Source organism: Mandrillus leucophaeus, unplaced genomic scaffold, assembly GCF_000951045.1.
Source record: "Mandrillus leucophaeus isolate KB7577 unplaced genomic scaffold, Mleu.le_1.0 Scaffold538, whole genome shotgun sequence".
Classification (NCBI taxonomy): Eukaryota; Metazoa; Chordata; class Mammalia; order Primates; family Cercopithecidae; genus Mandrillus; species Mandrillus leucophaeus.
The window spans coordinates 498846-518558 of record NW_012105786.1 but is presented as its reverse complement, the minus strand read 5'-3'; the positions used below and the strand labels follow the sequence as shown (position 1 = coordinate 518558).

General features: G+C 43.1%; 1 protein-coding gene across 5 annotated transcripts; it reads right to left on the bottom strand.

Annotated features, from left to right (window-relative positions):
- Positions 1-1853: 1853 nt before the first annotated feature.
- On the bottom strand, positions 1854-10306 carry SRSF7 (serine/arginine-rich splicing factor 7). Of its 5 annotated transcripts, none has more exons than XM_011997331.1 (8): positions 10048-10306; positions 8838-9018; positions 8371-8547; positions 7416-7490; positions 6898-7008; positions 4933-4986; positions 4388-4423; positions 1854-3485 (listed from the first exon to the last, which is right to left on the bottom strand). In XM_011997331.1, exons 1-8 carry the CDS (start codon positions 10073-10075, stop codon positions 3431-3433), a joined length of 717 nt encoding a protein of 238 aa, XP_011852721.1. In that variant the 5' UTR covers positions 10076-10306; the 3' UTR covers positions 1854-3430. The 5 variants fall into 5 exon arrangements, with proteins under 5 accessions (XP_011852721.1, XP_011852722.1, XP_011852725.1 ...); XM_011997332.1 differs by having other exon boundaries at positions 6907-7008; XM_011997335.1 differs by having other exon boundaries at positions 6898-6960.
- Between the last annotated feature and the right edge of the window lie 9407 nt (positions 10307-19713).

Below are 19713 nucleotides of genomic sequence, written 5' to 3'. Positions count from 1 at the left end.
ATTTTATGGTGTGTAAATGTGTTTGGCTAGAATTTGCCCCCTAGCTTCACAAAGCACTTCAAGGAATGAGTCCTGGAGAAGTCGGTCTTCCCAGACCAAAAGTCTTATCTTAGTAAGGCCCTGGCAACCCTACAAATAATCTTGGTACCCAAGATCTCCAGGTAAAAATTGTTTTGAAAGTTGTAAAGTTGAAGACAAATGTCTAAACCAGGGGCTGGCAAATATTTTCTATAAAATGAAAAGGAGAGAGTAGATATTTTAGGCTTTGTGGCACTTTGTTACAACTACTCAACTCCACTACTGTTAGCACAAAAACAGTCACAGCCGATAAGCAAACAAGTCATGGCTGTTTCCATAAAACTTTATAAACACTACAATTCAAACTTCACACAATTTACATGTCATAAAACGTGAACATTTTTTCAACCACTTCAAAATGTAAAACTTGGCCGGGCATAGTGGCTCACGCCTGGAATCCCAGCACTTTGGGAGGTCAAAATGGGAGGATCACTTAAACCCAGGAGTCCAAGAACAGCCTGGGCAACAAAGCGAGATCTCTACGAAAAATAAAAAATAAATAAATAAGCCCAGTGTGGTGGTGCATGTCTGTAGTCTCAGCAACTTGGGAGACAGGTAGCAGAATCACTTGAGCCCAGGAGTTCAGAGGCTGCAGTAAGCCGATTGTACCAAGGCACTCCAGCATGTGCAACAGAGTGAGAACCCGTCTCAAAAAAAAAAAAAAAAAAATGTATGCTGAGGCCAGGGACGGCGGCTCAAGCCTGTAATCCCAGCACTTTGGGAGGCCAAGGCGGACAGATCACCTAAAGTCAGAAGTTCAAGGCCAGCCTGCCCAACATGGCAAAACCCATTTCTACTAAAAGTACAAATTAGCAGGGCGTGGTGGTGGGCACCTGTAATCCCAGCTACTTGGGAGGCTGAGGCAGGAGAATCACTTGAACTCAGGAAGCAGAGGTTGCAGTGAGCGGAGATCACGCCACTGCACTCCAGCCTGGGTGACAGAGCAAGACTCCGTCTTAAAAAAGAAAAAAAAAAAATCTATGCTGAAAGAGCATTTTTCAACTTGAGATTGGTAAAAATCAAGTTTGATAGCCCATCAGGTAGGAACTGATTCAAGGAAACAGGTACTCCTATACACTGCCATGAAGGCAAACCAACAATACCCAGCAAAAATCATAATGCACATACCCTTTGACTCAGCAATTCCATTTCCGAGGATGATCTGGATAAGCATGTTCACCTGTCAGTGGTGTACTGTACAGTTATTCACTGCAACACTAATTTTTTTTTTTTTTTTTTGAGACGGAGTTTTCCTGTCGCCCAGGCTGGAGTACAGTGGCACAATCGCAGCTCACTACAACCTCTATTCAATCGGGTTCAAGCAATTCTCCTGGCTCAGCCTCCCAAGTAGCTGGGGGATTACAGGTGTGAGCCACCGCACCGGCAAAAAAAATTTTTTAATTAAAAAAAAAAACTGATTCCTCATCAGTGCTAGGCTATAAGTTTAGAAGGAATGAGTCTGGACCAGCACTTTTCAAATCAGTATCTATTTGACAGTTCCAATCACAGAAAACAAGTGGGAGATGCACCAAAGCTTATTTTGAGATCAGTAACAGGGGTGCCAGGTTGCATGTGATGTAAGAGAGCCCAGACAGACCTCTTCCCAAGGGTAAAATTTGTTTAAAACCATTTTTGCCCCTACCCCTCCTCCATACCCTTTTTAGCCTTTCAATGCTCATTTCTAGGACGCTGCTAGCTGCCCATCCTAAAGCTACAGGATTAATGCCTCCTACTTTTGGCTGAGAGCTCCCACTTCCAAAAATTAAGTATCAGGATTATTTGTTCAATCTCTGCAGATTTATTGTTCAGTAAACTTATCTTTATATAATACAGAACAATTAAAGCTAACCAAGTGCAACAGATAAATAAGCCTGCCAATTATACACATAACTTTATACCAACCATAATTCAGCCAGTTGTCAAAATTCCAAAAACAAAGAATCCAAATAACTTCCAACATACTAGCGATCAAACTACCAAATAAACTTGATGCAGACCAGTATTCCCAAGTTGCAATGGTATCCAATGACTGCTGAAATGCATAAAATGGACAAGCCTAGGTATCTGTGCAACCAGCAGGGTTTGTTTTTTTTGTTTGTTTTTTTTTTGTACCAAGACTAGAGAATGCCTGGTAAAAGCTTGACCAGAAAACTCTCAAAAGTAACTGTTACTGCCCTACTATTCTTAATATATTTAAAATCTGAATAAAGAACCTACTGGCTATAACATTCTAAGGTCTACCAGATGCTACCAAAAAAAAATTAGCTACATGGAGTGTTGCTAAATATAGCTGAGATTTACAAAACCACTTTAGTCTCATTGACATTTCTGATTGACATCTTTAATTACTTTGCACCAGCCTGGCAAAATAGAAGAATGTTGGTGGTTGGGAACTGCAAAACCTAGCTTGAAGATTACCAGGTCTTTGCTCAGAATAAGACAATCCATTTGAATACAGGAGGAGTATCTGGGCTGGAAAATTTTGCAAAGCTGGTTTACATGGTGTTTTGTCCCTATTTCAGACAATTCCTCAAACATGCATTTTTTTGGTATAAAACTGGTTATAACTAATGTAGAAAGCAAAGAAACGAAAGACCATTGAGTAGAATTCCCCCTATGTTGGGGAGTTCTAATTGACACTATGCCACCTAGTAGTAGCCTGAAAGCTGCAATTAGTATAAAGATCATCCAGAAATCAGTTTCTCCCTATTTGTCATACATTTAATCACTTTTGCTTAGTTCCTGTCATGCTCATTTACAGACAGATCAGCGGTCCCACTAGCCTGACCACTGATCATTAGTTTGACAATACCTACTAACACCAACTTCAAACGGATTAGCTAACTTAAGGATCTGTCATGATGCATTCATGCTATATTATAGGGGACTCAAGGTCATCTTACCCAAACTACAAGGGTAAAATTTAATTTTCAAAGTCCCTTAAGATCCTGGCCAAGTTTTATGTATAGAACAGTTAGTGATGTTCAAGACTTAACCAACACCTTTCAATTCTGAATGTAGGTCTGTATGAATAAGGTTAACAATTATAACGTCTGACTCTGAAATTCATCAAATTGAGAAGTGTTAATATTGAACACAAATCAAAAATCTAGTTAGAAACATTTTATTTAAATGTGCCAAATAAAAACCCACATTTTCAGACCATAGGATGTTAATACATTCAACAAAAATTTATATTATCTTACTGCTGTGAATTTACAGAGTAGTAATCCAGATCCATTTTGATTAGATGGTTGAATTATCTTTCCTAGGTTACACTTTACAGACATCACAAATCCCTTATAATAATGTAAACAAAATAACTTTTCCCTAAAGGGTGAACTTGAGAGCTTCAGTCCATTCTTTCAGGACTTGCACTTCTGCGAGGACTTCCTGATGGGGAACGACTAAAAAGAAAAACATTAGGTTTGGATCCAATTAGTGCCAATTGAAACTCTCATGTACACGTACTAACTTTCAATAAATTCAAAGGTAGCCTAAGCTACTAATTTCCTATAGCAAAGACCTAAAAGTGTCATGAGACTTACATATTCATCTTTTGCCCCTGGCTTAAGATTAGGCTACCCTGGCTGGGCACGGTGGCTCGCACCTGTACTCCCAACACTGGGAGGCCGAGGCAGGTGGATCACCTGAGGTCAGGAGTTCGACACCAACCTGGCCAAACATGGTGAAACTCCGTCTCTACTAAAAATACAAAAAATTAGCCAGGCGTGGTGGTGGGCCTGTAATCCCAACTGCTCAGGAAGCTGAGGCAGGATAATCGCTTAAACCCAGGAAGCAGAGGCTGCAGTGAGCCAAGATTGTGCCACTGCACTCCAGCTTGGGCGACAGAGTGGAAACTCCATCTCGGGGAAAAAAAAAAAAAAAAAAATTAGGCTATCTTCCTTGTCAAAATTGGAAGGTCAACTTGCAGTTAAATATGACAACTATTTGAAGTTTTCTGGTCATTAGCACTATGCAGGTAACTATTTGCAAGACTTTTCTCCTCACTTTGTATCTATTACATGTGGGGAAAAGGCATGTTTCTTAGCAAAATTTCTACCAAGTACTCACAGGACCAATCACATCTTAATAATCACACTAACATTTTATGACTAAATATTTCCAGCTAAAGTATAAACTAATGTTCTTGAATCAAGAAAAGCAATCATTTCAGAAACTTAGCATAGTATTTTAATCTATATAGCACCAATTCTCCAAAGAGCTCAAAGACTGCAAAGCAGTAAGCAAACATTCTGCAGAGGCCACACTTGACAGGCAAGATCTGGCAACAAAACATTTAGCTTACCTTCTTTTTGGAGATGGAGATCTGGACTTTGATCGGCTGTCAAAACATGAGAAATTCTATTAAAGAAAGAGTACTAACCAATCCCTTTCTTGTAGTCACCAATACCGTAAAACAAACCCCCAAAGGTCCTAAGCTTAAAATGTCAGACTGCACTTAAACTGAAAAACATCCTACCAGTTGTTGCTAACAAAGGCCAATCTTCCAACAACTGTTTTTAAAAAAATGAATCAATTACTGTATCATGATTAATCTTTTACATTGCATATTAATTTCAGGATGCTTCTCCATGCACCTATCAGTTCTAACAAGGGCCTCTTTAATATAATCCCCAAAGTCACAAACGTCTTTCTCACTACAGTTTTACATTCCCTTTTTCAGGGAAAGTAGTCAGTAATAAATAGGACATACACAAATAAGGTACTGTGTTCCCACTAACAACTAAGTTTAGAGTTAACACTTAAAATTTCAACAATTAAAAAACACTTTGAACTCTTTGGATATTGGTGCCATATAACTAGAAGAGCATAATCAAATTTTTACCCTACCTGCTTCTTGGTCTTGAAATAGACCTGGATCTTGATCTTGACCTCGACGGGGATCTTAATAAAAAAGTGAAAAACACAATTACATCAATTATCCAAAGGAATTTCCTTAAATAACTACTCAACACTGTATTAGGTAGGTTAGGCGTAGAGAAGCTAAGACTAAGCAAGATACAACACTTGCCTTATTCTAAACACACTTTCAAACAAACTGTTACGAGACATAAGGAACCACCATTTCAATTACTTGTTTCTATCACTCAGCTGGTTACAGTTCCCGTACAGGAATATTCTCAAACACTGTGTAACATCCAAGGGAAACACATGGTTTTCCTTTGATAAGACTGGTATGAAGGAAGCAAAACTAACCTCACTTAAGGCACAGATTCCTCAGCTGGGCACTGTGGTGCACAATGGTAGTCCCAGCTACTCAGGAGGCTAAGGCAGGATGAAAATAACCAGACCCCAGCTGGTGTGGTGGTTCATGCCTGTAATCCCAGCACTCTGGGAGGCCAAGGCATGTGGATCACAAGGTCAGGAGATAGAGACCATCCTGGCTAACATGGTGAAATCCCGTCTCTACTAAAAATACAAAAATTAGCTGGGCATGGCATCGTGCACCTGTAGCCCCAGCTGCTGGGGAGGCTGAGGCAGGAGAATGGCATGAACCCAGGAGGCGGAGCTTGCAGTAAGCCAAGATTGCGCCCCTGCACTCCAGCCTGGGCAACACACAGAGACTCCATCTCAAAAAAAAAAAAAGAAAATAACCAGACCCCTGAACTGAGACTAATTCAGGTGATAAGGCCAGACGAGAAGAAAGCCACCACTTAGCAAGGCTTTACATTCCTGGATCGTTACGTTTGAGAGCCATCAATTTGTCAGACAAACCAAATCGGACATATCTATCTTTTAAATATATCTAATGAGATAGTCCATAGCTTTCTCAAATAGACCACAAGATTCAGAGTTCCTGCATTTAAAGGTTTTGTGCTACTAAACAGCAATTTAACTCCCAGTAGCATTCTGTACCACTGTTTTATCATTGATACAGATAATATTGTTGGGCCAGGCGAGGTGGCTCAAGCCTGTAATCCCAGCACTTTGGGAGGCTGAGGCGGACAGATCACAAGTCAGGCGATCAAGACCATCCTGGCTAACACGGTGAAACCCCGTCTCTACTAAAAATACAAAAAATTAGCTGGGCGTGGTGGTAGCTGCCTGTAGTCCCAGCTACCAGGGAGGCTGAGGCAGGCAAGTCGTGTGAACTCAGGAGGTGGAGCTTGCAGTGAGCAGAGATTGCACCACTGCACTCCAGCCTGGGCGACAGAGCGAGGCTCTGTCTCACAATATTGGAATATTATTAATTACATATTACAATACTCATTTTACAATTTTTTCCACTCTATCTCCTTTTAAGGCCGCCTACAAAGAGTAAAGCTCTGGTTCTTAAGTTTGTTTTTTCAGGTCTCTGTCCAAAAAAAAAAAAAAAAAAAAAAAATCCACATTCATTTGTATGTACACACTACTGCCCCAACTTTCCAGTGTCTCCAATCAACCCCATCATTCCAAAAATGAGAAATGTTTCTACTTGCTTCTAATCTCTTTTCCTGGTTCTAACAGGCCTTTTTGTCGGGAAAGTCAATTACCATCTTTCAGAGCTAGTATCATCTAATCTGAAGCCACAAGTTTATAGCAATATGCCTATCCAGAGTGTTCACTAAAATTGTGTTGCTTTGGACCTTTCTCTACCACCATGGCCTCTCTAACAAGCCTTAAAATCTCTAGTAGCCCTTTTCTTCATCTGTAAAACTAGATTAATATTTATGTTACAAGTTACATATCAATTCCAAACTTTTACATCGCAAATATTCCCTGAAACAATCCATTTGAATTATGTCTTTAAGACACTCTACTGCTGTGAAGATGTGAACAACCCAAACACAAATAAGAAAAGAAAGTGTTACATACTGGAAATACCTCGATCCTTTTATAGAACCAGACCTAGATCTTCTGAGTGAAGCTGATCTTGATCTACGAAGAGAGATAGATCTTGATCGTCGAGGAGATGCTGACCTTGACCTAAAATAAAGAACTTTAAGTCCATCTCCACATTTTTTTTTTGGCCTGTTAAGACTTCAATTGGGGAACGGTGCAATGGCTTATACCTGTAATCCCAGCACTGGTCTCATGCCCAGGAGCTTGAGACCAGCCTGGGAAACAGTGCAAGACCATTTCTACAAAAAGAAAAACTAGCTGGGTATGGTGGCAGTGCCCACAATCCCAGTTACTCAGGAGGCTGAGGCAGGAGGACTGCTTAAATCCAAGAGGTCAAGGCTGCAGTGAGTCGTGATTATGCCACTGTACTCTAGCCTGGGTGACAGAGCAAGACCCTGTCTCCAAAAAAATAGTGAGCTTTTTCTTTCTGTATTGGACTATCAGTGAATTTAATAATAATACAGAAAGACTTCAATTAAACAAGATCTCACCTCCGTCCCCTGCTCCTGCTGCGTGAGCGAGAGTATCGCCTTCCTCTGGATCGAGAATGTGATCTAGACCGTGACCTATTTTTCAAGTTAGAGAAAAAACAACATGTCAGACAATAACTCGTTTTTAAGAGTTTGTGTGCCTCTGCTGAAATCAAATCTCAAAACTATTTAAATTTAGTGTCTCATTTGGAAATAAACTCTGGGCCTATTAGTTGTTGAGTATTTTTTTTTTTTTTTTACTACCTAAAAAAAGATTTGTTAAAAGCTGAATTACAACTTAGAATTACATAATATAAAACACTGTAATGTGTATTTAAAATAAACCTTGCAAGTTTGCAGGTCGACCCTCTTTGGCCCATGGTCTAGTAGATCTAGACGATCTAGAAGTATCTATAGCCGATCGCTGCATCTAGATGTTTTCTTCAATCTAACGACGATCAAACTGACAGCCAAATGAGCCAGGTGAGGCTTGATTGACGCAAGAAGATTTTTCTAGTTGGGAATGTGGTCAATCTGGTGTTCCTCTTTCTAAACCGGAGGGGGGCCCCAATTGTAAGCCAAATTTACTGTTACGGCGATCACCGTCTCAAATTTTCTGCCCTTTAAAGAATAAGGTGAAGCTAGGTGTAGATGACTCGAGGGGATCTGGCCTCTTATGCTGATCACCTCAAGGTCTAGGAGGATCTTAATTGTCGGATTTGCAAGGCGCCTCAGCATGATATCATAAGGCTCGTGACATTCTGAATCAAGGCGACTGACTCAAACGAAGAAACCTGAAAGGTTTTGACCAGGTTGATTATTAATATAGTAACATTTTTTTAATTAAACAAAAATTGTAAAATACACCTGTACAATTAACATTCAAGTTTATAGAAAAACACTAGTTTCTGCCTTGCTAATAAAAGAATTACTTGATTAACTAGAATACCAACCATTCCTTTATTAAAATAAATACCTGCTTCTTCTTCGCCGGCTGTAACGATGACAATCATAGGCATAATGTCCCTTTTCGCCACACTCATAGCATCTATCATTTGGATCAAAGGGACGTCGGGCAGGTGGTCTATCAAAACGTGATCTCCGAGGCATGCCTGTCGATAGTTCAACCCTCACTCGGGAGCCACAAATCACTCTAATAAAAGTAAATTAACAAAATTCTAAAGTTAAAAATATATTCAGGACTTCTAGATTTAAAAAGAACTCTTTCCAACCACTCCTTCCCCCTCACAAACTTTGGCGGTCTTTACTAAGCCCTAACTCCATCTCCGCTATCTTCTTTAACCTTCGTGTGCCTTTAGCAAGTAACACTCTGACTAGCTATTTAAGGTCTCTTCCAGACTTCAGTATCCACGCTTAGCACTAAGTTTATTATCTAGCCACAGTATATTTTAATGAACAGAAGTTTCATAACATCTTACTTACTTTCCATCCAGTCCTCGTACTGCATCTTCTGCATCTCTAGGATCTTCGAATTCCACAAAGGCAAATCCTGGAGGATTTCTCGCAATCCATACAGTTCTTAAAGGACCATAATAACTGAAAGCCCTTTCTAACTCTCCTTTGCCAGCGCCAGTTCCCAGGTTACCAACATACACCTTGGTTTCTGTTTAAAAACGCAAATAGAAGAATGCACGTTATGCAAAACCTGGTCCAAGTTTCAATCAATTATTTGCCTTAAAACGGGCCATCCTCAAGATTGGGTAAAGCACATTAAATGCCCTCTATCCAAGATTGAACTTAGTCCTAAAACTGCTGAAAGTCCGCAAATCCCTGAAAAACTAGACTTTTGACAAAGTTCTTAACGTTCTAAATAATGCGAAGTGACCCTCCCGAACACAGAGATGCGTGGTAGGATACACCGAGGCGTGGGGCGGGAGCCGGCCCGGCCCCGCCCATGAGTCCCGGCAGCCCCGGGCGCACGGGGAGCGCGCGGGCCCGCAGCGGCAGCGGCGTCAGGGCCTCGGTAGGGGCCGGGCAGGGAGAGCAGGGCTGCACCAGCTCTCTTCCTCCGCGGCAACCGCCCCAGGCTCAGGCTCGCCCAAGACTCCAGCTCCCCGCCCCAGAGCCATAAACCGCGCTCGAAAGAACTAAAAGAGAAAAAGAAACCAGCCGCCAGTCGCAGATTACGTCCCCATTCCCATTCCGCAATTTAACCGATTGTTTGACGAGAACACGCAGCTCACAGCTGTCAATTTCGTTCCTTCTCAAACACAACCACGATCTTACAGCTGCGGCCAGATCTGTCCGCTGAAGTGGCGGGAAAGCGCTGAGGAAATGCGCCACCACGGTCGTCAATGTGCGCAAAATGGCAGCCGCCGCCGAGGGCGGGGGGAGGGGGGGCCGCCGGGCGGCTCCGAGAAAGGCAACGCGAAAACCGTGATCTCAACCCTGCTTCAGGCTGGATTGGGCCACAAAAATGCCCGAGAGTACGGAACTCGGCAGAGAGATACACCCGCCATCCTCTGTCTCCCTTCAGCACCCCGCCCCCGCTGCCTCCGGCTTCGTATGGCGTGCGCCGAAGCCGCCATTACGCACGCGGAATAACCGTCTCCCAACCGCCGCGCCAACCCTACGGCCTCGCAGTGCTCACTACACCAACAGCAACGTCCCTCACCGGACTCCAGCCTCTTACCTCCTCCGTACCGCCCGTAACGCGACATGATGACCGACCCGCGTGCTCGGCTCTTCAGCTCGCAGCGCCCAAGGCTCGAGTGACGCAAAAGCTGACACAGACCCACACCCGCCAACAGTCCCGGCGGCACTACGAGGAAGAGCCCGGGTTCGCATTTATATATGCGGCCGCTGGGCTCTGCGCATGCGTCATCCCGTTGTTCTGCGCGGCACAAAGGAGCTGGGCGGAAACAGCCGAGAAACGACGCGGAAGGAACTGAAGAAACGAACACGCGGGTCATGGGCGGAGGGATACGTTTCCATGGGAACGCCACGATCTCGCCCGTAAACCTGAGACCTTCCCCATGCTGTCCCGCCCCCTCCTCTCCCCCTTTTCTACACCCTCCTTGTCTTCCTTCCCGTATCCCTACCCCCTGCCTCCATTCGTTTTCCCCAGTCTAGGGACCCTCAGCCTTAACAATCTTAGTACGGATGCATTAGACCGGCCTATGAAAGGCTGTACCATTTAACCGCTGATGTTGCAGCCGTCGCGCCTTTCCGTTTGGGGGACCTGGCCTAGTCAGCTACTCTGTGATCTTTGGGGCTCATCAGAGGTAATGGAAGGTTTGGCCCTGGTGAAAAGTCCATGAGCCCCGCCATTCTGAGTGGTGGTTTTTACACCATAGGCTTTAGGAAGGATGACGCACCCAGGGACTGGTGGTAAAGCCTCCTGCCCTGCACGCCCCCTCCAACTTCTTCTCAACCAGTCAGTCACCAGTTTGTCACCACCACGGTCTGAGTTCTTGGAGTCTGAAAGACAAAGGAATAGAGCTGTGGCGTCCCGCTCCCCCCCCCCCCCCGTTATATTGAAATTGTGACAAAACCCTGAATGTTTAAAGCATTTTGGGCAGTGACAATTTGGAAATTATTTGCATCTGAAGCTCAAAGTAACTGATTTGCACTTCCTAATGCTTTCGTTTTGTAACACGTGTGATCCACCAATACTCAGATCCTGAGGACTGGGACTCGTAAGTCATCTTTTTGTATCTCCACTCAGTGGAAATAGCAGCCTTGCGGCTCAGCCACTCAATAGTACCAAATAAATGCAAAACTTCTTTACATTAGAATTGCTGTAGACACCAACTACAAATAGAGAAATAGTTCTTTTTTGCTAGAAACATAGACATTACATCGTAAATTCTTGGAATACACAAAAGTTGGAAATGTACATAAAAAAGGACATCTTTAGGTATTTGCATTTTTATCTTCTTCATCTTCAGCAACTTCATTTGGTGTGTATAGGTGTGGAATGTAAAGTACAGGGAAAGGAGGCCTAGTTGGTGAATAAAGCATGGATTCTCTCCAGGTCATGCTATGATTTTCTGCATATTTTTTAAATAGATTAAGTTATAGAGAGAATTAGTCTGTCTCAGGAAAATCTCTAGGAAGGAAATAGAAGCTCTGTAGAGTATATGTGTTCTCACTTAGTCTTGGTGATTTTTGTCTTAACAAGGTTCTTCTCAAAAGAATTAAACAATAATTATAAAGACTATATAGGGGCCGGGCGCAGTGGCTCACGCCTGTCATCCCAACACTTTGGGAGGCCGAGGCGGACGGATTGCCTGAGCTCAGAAGTTTGAGACCAGCCTGGGCAGCACAGTAAAACCCCGTCCCTACTAAAATACAAAAAATTAGCCTGGCGTGGCGGCGTTTGCCTGTAGTCCCAGCTACTCGGGAGGCTGAGGCAGCAGAATTGCTTGAACCCGGGAGGCGGAGGTTGCAGTGAGCTGAGATTGTGCCACTGCACTCCAGTCTGGGCGACAGAGCAAGACTCCGTCTCAAAAAAAAAAAAAAAAAAAAAAAAAAATTATATAGTCACTGAAAGATAGAATATAAATTCTGTACAGCCTTATTTCTTCTGTTAAGAAGCTATGAAAATTACTGTTGAGGCCAGGCGCAGTGGCTCACGCCTGTAATCCCAGCACTTTGGGAGGCTGAGGCTGGTGGATCACCTGAGGTCAGGAGTTCGAGACCAACCTGACCAACATGGAGGAACCCTGTCTCTACTAAAAATACAAAATTAGCTGGGCGTGGTGGCGCATGCCTGTAATCCCAGCTACTTGGGAGACTGAGACAGGAGAACTGCTTGAACCAGGAGGCAGAGGTTGCAGTGAGCCGAGATCACATCATTGTACTCCAGCCTGGGCAACGAGAGCAAAACTCCGTCTCAAAAAAAAAAAAGAGCAAAACTCTGACTCAGAAAAAAAGAAAATTACTGTTGAACCAAGCATAGATAACTGCTTGAAAGACAGTGCATATTATGCTGTATAATTCCTAATAAACCTCAATAAACTTTTTTTGACTCTGAATACGAAGTCTAGGTCGGGCTTCGTGGCTCATGCCGGTAATCCCAGCACTTTGGGAGGCTAAGGTGGGAGGATTGCTTGAGGCCAGGACTTTGAGACCAACCTGGACAACAGAACTAGACACCCATCTCTACCAACAAAACAAAAAGTTTATAGCTGTACTAAAGAAATTTCTAAGCAAGTAATAGTAAATAGAAGCAGTTTTAAAATTTATAACCAATTGCTTTCAAATCCTGGCTCACAGACATGCCTGTCTTGGAGACAGGTGTTCAGTAAACTAATTACATACTATTTATCCCTATGAAAGCAGGGTCAGTATAAGGCCAGGCTTTGTTAATCTGGTTACCATGAAAAAATCATAGTACTGTATACTATTTCCACAGACTATTCTACTTTCTACTGAACACTCTTTCTCTAAGAACAGGCAACCAATTCTTTTCACTAAATGTCAATCCAAATCAGGGAGATTTTACTGTGCAGAGAACTTTCATTCCTGCTAATTCTTTTTGAATTCACATTCACCCACATAAGTTTCTGCCTCTGGAAATCTGTGTTAAATTTAGATTACATTCTCAGATTGTTTGAATATGAAAAGTACTTAATTCAAATATTGTAATATTTCCTAATATGAAATATTAGTTATTAACATGTTACTACTGTTAAATTTTAACAGTATTATTAGTTTAGGAAAGGGAAGTAATTCATAAGCCTTTTACAGCAGTCTTCAAAATGTATCCGCATTTTCTACATTTGGTATTTCCAGATAAATATTAAAGAAAAAGTTCCCTTTTTAATCTTACTTCTCTCACCATTTCAGTTTCACTTTTAAGTCATTATCATCATTATTATCATCACTTGAGCTTGAATGTGAAAACGTTAAAACAAGAAAGGAAAAACAAATTTAAACCTTTTGCACATTAATCTTTTTTTTTTTTTTAAGGCAGGGCGAGAAGTGGGCAGACCTTGGACTCCGCCTCCTGGACCCCAGCTTCCCCCTCTGCCAGGCCAATAATCTATTTTTAATATAAATAAGTAGCCTATGCTAACAATTACTAGTCTTTAATATGTATCTATGTATGTGCTGTGTGTGTGTGTACTGTAGGTCAAGTCAAACAGCTATATTCAGCTTTCTTTACTTTTTCCACATTTCATGATTTTCTGTTTCCTCTAAAATGCTGTTAGGACATTCTGGGAAGGAAGAGGCATGTTCATAATTCTTTCATGCTGTATTAAGAAATTAATTTCTCATTAGCTAAGTACTGGACAACTGTCAGTACTAAAAGATGAGAGGCTAGAGAGAGAGAGCAATAGTTAAACAACTGCAGTGCTCTGACCAACTTCAAGAGTGAAACTAGGAAAAGGAATAATGTGATGTAGGAATGCCCCACTGGTACAAATACTACCTAAATGGATGGTTTAGGTGTGTAAAATCTAGGTAATGGTAAAGTTTTCTAAGGAATGTTACATTGTATTATGAAATGGCCAGGTAAGGTGGCTCATGCCTGTAATCCCAACACTCAAGGAGGCAGAGGTGGGTGGATGGCTTGAGCTCAGGACTTCGAGACCAGCCTGGGCAACATGGCAAGACCCTGTCTGTAGTATTATTTTTTAAATAATTGTATTATTTATTATTATTATTTATTTATTTATTTTGAGACAGAGTTTCACTCTTGTTGCCCAGGCTGGAGTGCAATGGCGTGATCTCGGCTTTATTGCAACCTCCACCTCCTGGGTTCAAGTGATTCTCCTGTCTCAGCCTCTCGAGTAGCTGGGATTACAGGCATGTGCCACCACACCCAGCTAATTTTGTATTTTCAGTAGAGACAGGGTTTTTCCACGTTGGTCAGGCTGGTCTTGAACTCCCGACCTCACGTGATCCGCCCGACTCAGCCTCCCAAAGTGCTGGGATTACAGGTGTTAGCCACGCCCCCCCCTTCCCCCGCCCGAGGGCTGCTTTTCTAAAGAAGGAATAAGGATATTTGTGCATAAAAATACAATAGACGGCCGGGCGCGGTGGCTCAAGCCTGTAATCCCAGCACTTTGGGAGGCCGAGACGGGTGGATCACGAGGTCAGGAGATCGAGACCATCCTGGCTAACGCGGTGAAACCCCGTCTCTACTAAAAAAAATACAAAAAACTAGCCGGGCGAGGTGGCGGGCGCCTGTAGTCCCAGCTACTCGGGAGGCTGAGGCAGGAGAATGGCGTAAACCCGGGAGGCGGAGCTTGCAGTGAGCTGAGATCCGGCCACTGCACTCCAGCCTGGGCGACAGAGCGAGACTCCGTCTCAAAAAAAAAAAAATGCAATAGACTGAGCCCGGTGGCTCACACTTGCCATCCCAGCAGTTGGGAGGCCAAGCGGGAGGATTGCTTGAGTCCAGTTCAAGAGCAGCCTGGGTAACAATGATAAGACCCCCATCTCTACAAAACAATTAAAAAACAATGCCAAAAGCAACAGTAAACAACCTTCCATGGTATGTAACCAGACAGAATAATTCTAGGACACAGTGGCGTGGGTTTTTGTTTGTTTGTTTTTGAGACAGGGTCTGTCTCCCCCATCCAGGCTGGAGTGTGATCTCAACTCACTGCAGCCTGGAACTCACAGGCCCAAGGGATCCTCCCACCTCAGCTTCTGAGTAACTGCATCTACAGGCATGCAACAGCACTCCTGGCTTTTTATTTTTTTGTAGAGATGGTTGGGGCGGGGGAGATGAGGAAGCGAGTCTCACTATGCTGCCCAGGCTGGTCTGGAACTCCTAGGCCCTTTGGTCTCCCAAAGTGCTGGGATTACACAAGTGAGCCACTGCGCCTGGCCTCTTTTTTTTTTTTTTTTTTTTTTTTTTTTTGAGATGGAGTCTCGCTCTGTTGCTCAGGCTAGAGTGCAATGGCATGCAACCTCCGCCACTCTGGTTCAAGCTATGCTTCTGCCTCAGCCTCCCGAGTAGCTGGGATTACAGGCACTCGCCACCATGCCTGGCTGATTTTTTATATTTTTAGTAGAGATGGGTTTCAGCACGTTGGTCAGGCTGGTCTCGAACTCCTGACCTCCTAATTCACCCTCCTCAGCATCCCAAAGTGCTGGGATTACAGGCGTGAGCCACCGCGCCTGGCCCCATGAATCTTTTTTAAAAAATCACATTCAAGACTGGGTGCGTTGGCTCACGCCTGTAATCCCAGCACTTTGGGAAGCAGAGGCAGGGGGATCATCTGAGGTCAGGGCGAAACCCCATCTCTACTAAAAATACGAAAATTAGCCAGGCATGGTGGCATGCAGCTGTAACCCCAGCTACTTGGATGGCTGAGGCAGGAGAATGGCATGAGCCTGGGAGGCAGAGATTACAGTGAGCTATCATGACATTGTACTCCAGTCTGGGCGAGACAGCAAGACCCTATCTCGAAAAAAGAAATTAAAAATCACATTCAGTTTATACCTTCCCAGTCACTATTTGTGACTGTTTTCTTTAAAAATCCTGTAGTTTATTGACGTTTCATTTTTTGATAGATTTGCAAATTCAAACTATTTCACTTCTGTAATTACATGAGCCAATTCCTTACACTAAATCTCGATAGATAGATGATATTGATAGATACAGATACAAACACAGATACAGATATAGACATCCTCCTGGTTTTGTTTCCCTGGAGAACCCCAACTAATACAGTGCATTATGCCATAAACAATTTTCTAAGTCATTAAATATTCTTCTACAGCATTTTGTTTGCATAGTATCCATTATATAGGAATCCTCTCTTGTAAGAAGTTTAGATTGCTTTCATGTTTTATGTTATAGGTAATGCTGAAGTGAAAAACAAGTCTGCAATAGTATTTGATTCTCACTACCTTCCTTAATACTGGATGTTAATTTTTTAATCTGCCAAATTTGATTTTAAAAATGGATTTTTGGGCTGGGCGTGGTGGCTCACACCTGTAGTCCCAGCACTTTGGGAGGCCGAGACAGGCGGATCATGGGGTTAGGAGATGGAGACCATCCTGGCTAACGCAGTGAAACCCCGTCTCTACTAAAAATACAAAAATTAGCTGGGCGTGGTGGCGGGCGCCTGTAGTCCCAGCTACTTGGGAGGCTGAGGCAGGACAATGGTGTGAATCCAGGAGGCGGAACTTGCAGTGAGCCGAGATTGTGCCACTGCACTCCAGCCTGGGCGACAGAGTGAGACTCCATCTAAAAATAAAAATTAAAAAAAAGGATATTTTTGGCCGAGCATGGTGGCTCACGCCTGTAATCCCAGCACTTTGGGAGGCCAAGGTGGGCAGATCACGAGGTCAGGAGTTCGAGACCAGCCTGGCAAACGCGGTGAAATCCTGTCTCCACTAAAAACACAAATATTAGCCAGGCATGCTGGCATGCGCCTGTAATCCCAGCTACTCAGGAGGTTGAGACAGGAGAATTGCTTGAACCCGGAAGGCAGAGGTTGCAGTGAGCAAATATCGTGCCACTGCACTCCAGCCTGGGTGACAGAGAGAGACTCCATCTCAAAAAAAAAAAAAAGAATCTTTTAAGTATTTTGTTGATTTACAATGAGGTTGAACGCTATGCTTATTGGCAATTTGTTTCTGTCCTTTGCTGATTTTTTTTTCTGTTGGGGTGTGTGTTCTAGCTTACTGATTCATAGGAACTCTTTCTACTTTAAGGACATCAGTCCTTTGTATTCACTGGTATATTTTCCTGACTTTCGTAGTATTAACAGTTAAATGATTATCTTAAATTTGTTATAGTATATGTATATTGAAAATAATCATAACTATCTGGTAAATGTTAATTTAGGTTGTTTCTTTTTTTTTGAGACGGAGTCTCACTCTGTTGCTCAGACTGGAGTGCAAATGGCGCGATGTCAGCTCACTACAACCTCTGCTCCCCAGGTTCAAGCGATTCTTGTGCCTCAGCTTCCCAAGTAGCTGGGACTATAGGCATGTACCACCACATTCCTTACCTCAACTCCTGACCTCAGGTGATCCACCTGCCTCGGCCTCCCAGAATGCTGGGATTACAGGCGTGAGCCACTGGTCCCGGCGAGCCATGGTGCCCAGCCTAGGTTCTTTTCTTTTCTTTTCTTTTCTTTTCTTTTCTTTTCTTTTCTTTTCTTTTCTTTTTTCTTTTCTTTTCTCTTTTCTTTTCTTTTATTCTCTTCTCTTCTCTTCACTTCATTTTTGAGAGAGTCTCATCCACCCACACAGTTCACTGTGGCCTTGACCTCCCCAGGCTCAGGTGATCCTCCCACCTCAGCCTCTAGAGTAACTGGGACTACAGGCATGCCCCACCACCTCCGGCTAATTTTTGTATATTTTTTTGGTAGAGACAGGGTTTCGCCATGTTGCCCAAGCTGGTCTTGAACTCCTGGGAGCAAATGATCCTCCTACCTCAGCACACCTCTACCTCTGCCTCTCAAAATGCTGGGATTACAGGCGTGACCCACTGCTCCCAGCATAATTTCGTTTAATGACTAAGTGCCAGTCATAATCAGTGGTGAAGACAGATATAAGAAACATAGTCAGAAGACAAACATTTAAAAATACAGGCTGGTGCAGCACGTCATGCCTGTAATCCCAGCACTTTGGGAGGCCTAGGTCAGAGGATTGCTTGAGCCCAGACTTGAACTCAAGCTTGAACTCATTTGAGTTTGAGACCAGCCCAGGCAACATAGCAAGACTTCATCTCTATATATAAAATAAAAGAAAAATAAAAATGTCAAATTAAAAAAAATAAAATAGGACCGGGCGCAATGTCTCATACCTATAATGCCAGCACTTTGGGAAGTGGAGGCAGGTGGATCACCTGAGGTCAGGAGTTTGAGACCAGCGTGGCCAATATGGTGAAACCCTGTCTCTACTAAAAACACAAAAATTTGGCAAGGCGTGGTGGCTCTCTCCTGTAATCCCAGCACTTTGGGAGGCCAAGGAGGGTGGATCACTTGAGGTCAGGAGTTCGAGACCAGCCTAGCCAACATGGTGAAACCTCGTCTCTACTAACAATACAAAAACTAGCCAGGTATGGTGGCACGCACTTGTAATCCCAGCTACTCAGGAAGCTGAAGCAGGAGAATTGTTTGAACTTGGGAGGTGGAGGTTGCAGTGAGCTGAGATCATGCCACTGCACTCCAGTCTGAGTGATAGAGCGAGACTCCATTTCAAAAAAATAAATAAATAAAAGGAGAAAAAGAAGAATGTCCCTTCTAATGGGCCACATGGCTTTTCCACTCAGAACTGAGCCTGTGAGATAAATGTATAATTAACCTAGCTTGTATTTATTTATTTTATTTTTATTTTTTTTGAGACAGAGTTTTGCTTTTGTAGCAAGCTAATTGGCTGTGCCTGGCCTGATAAATGCATGCTTTTACACTTAAGATTCAGTTATGTTTCAGGTTGTTAGCAACAGTAATCACTAACCTTTTAAAAGCTAGGTTAAGGCCCAGTGTGGTGGCTCTTGCCTGTAATCCCAGCTTGCTATTTGTAATTGGCCTTCCATTGTACCCACTCCCACCCCAGTATCCAGGTATTAAATGACTCCCAGTAGAAAAAAAAGATTTCCTACCAAATACTTTATTAATGCTGTGATAACAACTATTAATATTTGAATTTCTTTTTCTTTTTTCCTTTTTTTTTTGAAATGGAGTCTTCCTTTTGTTGCCCAGGCTAGAGTGCAATAGCATAATCTTGGCTCACTGCAACCTCCGCCTCCCGAGTTCAAGAGATTCTCCTGCCTCAGCCTCCCGAGTAGCTGGGATTACAGGCACCCTCCACCATGCCCGGTTAATTTTTGTATTTTTAGTAGAGACAGGGTTTTGCAATGTTGGCCAGACTGGTCTCAAACTCCTGACCTTGTGATCTGCCCGTCTCAGCTTCCCCAAAGTGCTGGGTTTAGAAGCGTGAGCCACCGCACCCAGTCTGAATTTCTTTTTTCTAACAGAAACAATGCTAGGAAATCTTTCTAGGTTTATACAACTCTCTCCACGTCCAAAGTTCTATATAACTGACCATAATGTTTCATTTCATTGAAAGTTAGTTTTAGGCCAGGTGCAGTGACTCACAACTGTAATCCCAACACTTTGGGAGGCAGATGCATGTGGATCACTTGAGCCCAAGAATTCGAGACTAGCCTGGGCAACATGTCAAAACTTCATCCCTACAAAAAAATCAAAAAAAAAAAAAAAAAGGTAACTGGGCATGGTGGTACATGCCTATAGCCCCAGCTATTTGAGAGGATGAGGTGGGAGGATCTCCTGAATTTGGGAGGCAGAGATTGTAGTGAGCTGAGATCGTGCCACTGTACTCCATCCTAGGCAACAGGGCAAGACTCTGTCTCAAAAAA